A 5,856-nucleotide genomic window follows, 5' to 3' on the forward strand; every position below is an offset into this window, starting at 1 on the left:
ATGTTGCAAATAGATTTAGTGTTTTCTTGTTCCTGGAACAATCAAAGTAACTTTTCTGACGGTTTCTAAAATGGTATGGAGGGATAAATTAAAATATCGCTATATTTTGTTGCCTCACCATTAAGGCTTTTTTATTTTTTTTTTTTATTTTGTACCTAATAGCACTGCTGAGATGCTAGGTCTAAGACTACCTCTGTACAAGTAATGGGGGAAAAATTAACATGACTGTTACACAGACATCACAGTTTTGGTTTATGAGAAGCTGTCTGTCAGACACATTAGAAATGTATCAAATCCTTTACACGCTTGGCTAAATAATAAATAACAATTCATGACTTCATTATGGATAAATATGCATCATTTTGAATAAAGGACTGGCACTGTGCCAAGTCCAAGTTTCCAGCATTCGCTCATCCTGATTTTTGCCAACTGACAAGCAACAAGGGGTGAAGCTTCCGTAAAATCTCATCAGTCAATAACAAACTTGTGTGACATCACTACAATAGTTTCGCTAACATTACCAAATGTTGCTACTTATTTTAAATAAAAAAAAAAAAAGCAACAGTTTCAGTTAGTTTGCCTGCTAGTTTAATGTTAGATACCTGGATAGCTGGCTACCAGTGTCATGCTACAGTTTGGTAGCTGGCTAACTTGGCTAATGTTGCTATACTATTATCTTGTGTAAAGAAACAGTATTTTATGCAAACGTTTAGCTACACAAGTGAAAATGACAAATGGTGCCATCATCGGCTGATTAAACCCAACTTTATCTCCGCCCTTTTCATGATGTAGCATTTCATCTACATTTCAGTTGTCTGCTGTTTTTTAAACAAACAAAAAATATGCAGACAGACATAAAACGTGCACTGTGCTGAAAGTTTGATTCAAAATGTATTAATGCACGCAAAAAAATTCCAAGGACAATCTAACATGTATATGTACGCATAAGTCTAATATCACTGCTTCATTCTTTATTCGATTGTCTGACGCTTTCATAATCAAGTGCTTCCTCATACAAAAGAACAATTCTTTAACCTCACATAATCTTTCTTTCCCCCCCAGAGAATGTAGGAAGGACTGATGATTCCTTTTAATCCGGACAAATTCTGAATACAAGTGCAAGTTTCCTTATACCACTGTGGAGGAAAGTTTCAGCGCTGTCATTTCTCTTCTGATGGTAGTTTACACATCACAAGAATTTGTTTCAGGGCCTTTTGTACATCTTCATCCATCTGGCCCTGAAATATACAAAAAGGTGGTTAAACTTGAGCTACAACCAGGTTCATGCCTTAATCTTTTTAAAGGAACAATTAGACCAAATTGACGCATTTTGTGTTCTAGATTAGCTCAAATGCAGGCACTGTTTGGTTTATGTTTCTTGAGTTTTGCTCTGGACCCATGAGGCTAATGTGACCAACATGTAATGAAAGCTTCCATCCTACAGTTTAGCACTGTGCATTAAATCTGCATGTACAAATCTCTTCAGTATCTCAAACCAACTTGCTGATGTGGTTTCTGACGCGGTACGGTACCGTTTATAAATGTATTTTAAAAAATGCCGCAGAGCTAAAAACTATCACCTTTCTTCCTCGGCACATAGTTTAATGTCACTGGACACCAACAACTGGAAAATTTACTTTTTTGAATTGTTTTTGAAAATGTAATTGGTTGACTAGCGTGTTTTGTAGATACATAATAAAATGGGTCGTTTTCACTTTCAAATACAGTGAGAGATACCATAATACAGTGATTCTCAAACTGTGGTACGCGTACCACTAGTGGTACGCGGGCTCCATTCTAGTGGTACGCCAAAGAATCACTTAATTAAATATAAATAAAATTTAAAAAATAAAATAAAATGTGAAATACTATCCATAATATCCGAATAGATGAAAATATCTTATCAACCGATGACAAGAAAATGAAAGGAGATACAAATTAAGTTAATAATTTTAAAAAGTTTGCAAGTGCTTCTGGGTAGCCATACGTAGCATACATACGCATTCCCGCCGGTTCCGCTGACAGACGGTTATCCGCCATTGGTAGACTAGGCTGTGATGGGAAAAGGTGGAGGTGGCTTTGCTAATTATGACAAAATTACTGTGGTGGCTTAAATCCGCGAATGGGAGCGTGGATCAGGAGAGAGGGAGAACTGAAGAGGACGTGTGTGCGCCGAGCGCAGATGCTAACGACAGTGGCAAAACCAGCCCCAGAACTGCTAGCAAAAGGCAGAAACCAATAAGGAGGAAGTATGACGAAAAATACATAAAACTGGGATTCATTTGGAGCGGGACAGAGGAGCTGCCCAGGCCGCAGTGTGTTGTATGCGGGGACAGTACTTTTTTTTTACTTAACATTTAAGTACAGTACAGTTATTTAACTTTTAAGTACATTTTCATTTAATCTTTAAGAACTGTCTTTTAATATTTATTTTAGTACAATGTTTATTTCACTTTTATGTGCAATTAATTTTATTTGATTCATTATTTAAGTACAGTGTTTTATTTTCCTTTATTTAAACACAGTGTTACTGTTCAAAGTACTGTGTGTAATGTTACAGTGGCCAACAATATTAAATATACTTGTTAAATAAAACCTCCGCCTTGTTTTTAATGAATACTTAGGCCTACTACGCTACTGTATTTTAATGTTGGTCATTATGGTGGTACTTGGAGAGCCAAGTATTTTCTGAGGTGGTACTTGGTGAAAAATGTTTGAGAACCACTGCCATAATACACAAAAACTAGCATCTGCAATGTTGATTAGCACTTTTTTCCTCGATAAATGACGTAAATGACAGGTAATTTTCCCTTTCAAAAACCATAAGGGATGCAAACTTCTTCTCAACTGTAAATAGACACTAGCACCTCAAACACTGAGTAGCATCTCTAACAATAAGGCAATATGGTTGATAAAACTGCTCACATTTGATCTTTATATTTTAATTACAAAACTTTTATTTTCTTAAACTGCTTTGGTACAAAATAGCGCTCCTGATTCAAATGCCTTGTGAGATACGCGTGTAATAATTTAGGCTAAACTGGTAGTTCTAAGTATCCTTTACATGCAGGGCTGACTGGGAACAAAATTTGGCCCTGAAATTTTGGTACAGAAATCATCCATCTTTTTGCACTTTTAAATGTGTACCTTCATCACCATTCCCCAAAATCACTACAACGCTTTGTAGTAAGTGGACAATACAAGTGTAGGATTATAGAGTTAAAACTGAACTGTCCCAAGAATGAAATTTTCTGTTAAGAAAAGACCAGATACAATAAAAGCTGTTAGCATAGCAGGCTCAGGATGTGCAAAGTAATCTTTGCTCTCTTCCACTAATGCTTCAACCTCAACTTGGCTTGACAAGACATAAGAAGAAAGATAAGTGAGTGAGGAATTATACATTCTGATCCAGAATTACTGGCTTCCCTGATCAACATGAGCAAAAAGCTGCATTACTTAATACACTACTGATATTGGAAAAATAACTGTTTATTCAATTAATGGATAAAGGCACCAATTAGATTTCTAAATATTATAATCCCCCATAATGCCTTCACTCTTCATTGGCAAGGTCACTTGTCATGAACAACCTAGTTACATCTTAGAATGAGGTGGGACTTGGACAACAGTGTTTGGCGTGTACTGAGTCTCACTCATGAAGTTAAAATTGAATAATAAAGTGTGATTTGATTTTTGAAAAATGAGGGAACCCCTTGCAGAGGAGATTTCTGAAATTTTAGGATGGAAAAAGAAGACTGGGCATCCTATAAGGATAATAAATCAACAGCACTTGCTAGGTAACTGTAAATGTTGGCTTATGGTAAGTAAAATATTATAGAACATTCCACCTCCATAAAACAAGGTATTAGAGTAACATTTACAAGATATTTAGAGCATGCCAGGTGAAAGATGGACAGCTAGCTAAACTAACTAGTCGTGAACCAAGTTATTAGTGCGCACAAATAGCTACTATAGCCTAGCGTTGATGTTAACTTAGCCATGCCTGCGTTCATGAACTAAGCAAGCAAGTTACCGTAGCTATGCACCCAAATAGTTAAATCAAGGTAAAGTATGCAGTTTATTTTGTTGTAATGCTGTCAAGCTATTTTTACAAAAGCCAGCTAGCAGGCATACCTCGCTAGCGCATTTTTGCTCAACTTTATCCAGGGAAGCTTCATGGGATTCTGCATTTGACAGTAGCCTAATTTAAATGCATAATGGTTCTATGATTCGGTTACCGTTGATATCAATATCATTATAACACACTCCCTGTTGAGCCATATTAGCTTGTGCTCAGCCCTTCGATGTTTAGTCTCTCCTTGGCTCGTGTATCTCAGATCTTAACACAGAGCCCCAATGGGGAGGTTGCCTTGGAAGATGGGAATGGGCCATTGGGCCAGCCCAGTGTCAGTAAAGAAACCAACCAATGGGCTTCTCCATCTTCTCTATGGGCCAATTAAAAGTAAAGAGGTAAAGAGTAATATTGTGTGTTCATTTCTGGCTTAACTGCTCCTTTAATAGAGGATTGAAACAAGTACAAACCTGAACAGCGTAAAGGAGGTGCATTCTGTAGACAGAAACAATTTCATGGTGCCTCTTTTTAGAGTCCTGTTTTAAAACAAAAATGCCAAAAAGGAATGTAATGAAGCTACTATTCTTATCAGCAATAAAAATACAGGGCATTTCAAAAAATGATATAATTTCACAATCTAATAGCTTTGCCAATTCTCTTTCAATTGACCTCAAATTTTAAGAGCACGTGTGGAAATGGGTCAAAATTTCTTGTTTAATGTTTTTTGTTTTTATCTTTTCAGGTATAGAACTGCCAATCACTGGGAAAGGAAAAGGCGTTTTGTGTGTTAGAGTACGTTCAAACACAGTTGAACAAGATGGTGCAACGTGCATTTATGGGAGAATTCTCTAAAATACGCACTGTTACCAGAAAAGACGGTTACTAAAGACATGCTGCAGCATGTTTGGCAGGTGCTGGACTACCGACTTAACGTGTGCCGTGTCTCAGGCGGTGCACATATTGAAAATTTGTGAAATCGTTCATGGAATCCACATAGCTTTGAATTTCTCATTCAAATTTTGAGGAATAAAACTTGTATTACTCAACACTAAGCCTGTTTGGTTTCATTTGCCTAGACTATGTAGTTTCTGGGATATTTACATCTCAAATATCATCAATTTTTTTGAAACATCCTGTATATTGGTTTTGCTACTTGTTTCTTTGAGCTCCAAGTGAAATATAATTAAAAACATGGCCATCAGTATTGATTAACTATTAAGTAATTTATTGATTATGAAGATACAAATAACTAATCACAATTTCGGTAATAACTCAAAGGTTATTTGTTGTAAATGAGGTAAACATTACTTTTGTAGCAACAGCTTAAAGTCACTAGCAGGCAGAAGTAACAGAGCTTGCTTGATTATTAGGAGACTCAGGGGTCTGATATATAATGTAATTCATACATGGTTTATTCTCTATGTTTGCAGTGTTTATGACCCTGGCATCTGTGCTATAATGGAGTGTGGAGATGGTTTTGTTTAAAAAGTGGGCAGACTTTCAACTGTATGCATTTGGCTGCTTTTACGGTCTTATAATTAAATAAGTTGAACAAATCCGTTCAACTTACAACTATGTAGACGTTGAATAATTCCAATTCTTAACCACATGTGCCTTTGTGTTTGGTACAAGTTACAAGTCTCAGACAGAGAGCTGTCAATCAAGCTTACTCATTAGGCTATTAGGTCGTGCCCATTAGGACAGTTCTCGGATGAGTTCAGCTGATGTTGCGTTTTGTCACATTTATATATCCCTTTTTTGCTTGTAGATTTATATCAAACAAA

At 36.4% G+C, this 5,856-nt stretch overlaps 1 protein-coding gene across 1 annotated transcript in view; it reads right to left on the reverse strand.

Moving 5' to 3' along the window:
- Window positions 1–239: 239 nt before the first annotated feature.
- rai14 (retinoic acid induced 14) overlaps window positions 240–5,856 on the reverse strand; it is a 223,541-nt gene continuing 217,924 nt past the window's right edge. The window contains 2 exon segments of the mRNA XM_060935956.1: window positions 240–1,238; window positions 4,543–4,608. Of these exon segments, the coding sequence (XP_060791939.1) occupies window positions 1,161–1,238; window positions 4,543–4,608 (144 nt within the window). The 3' untranslated portion in view covers window positions 240–1,160.

This window comes from Neoarius graeffei, chromosome 12, assembly GCF_027579695.1.
Source record: "Neoarius graeffei isolate fNeoGra1 chromosome 12, fNeoGra1.pri, whole genome shotgun sequence".
Classification (NCBI taxonomy): domain Eukaryota; kingdom Metazoa; phylum Chordata; class Actinopteri; order Siluriformes; family Ariidae; genus Neoarius; species Neoarius graeffei.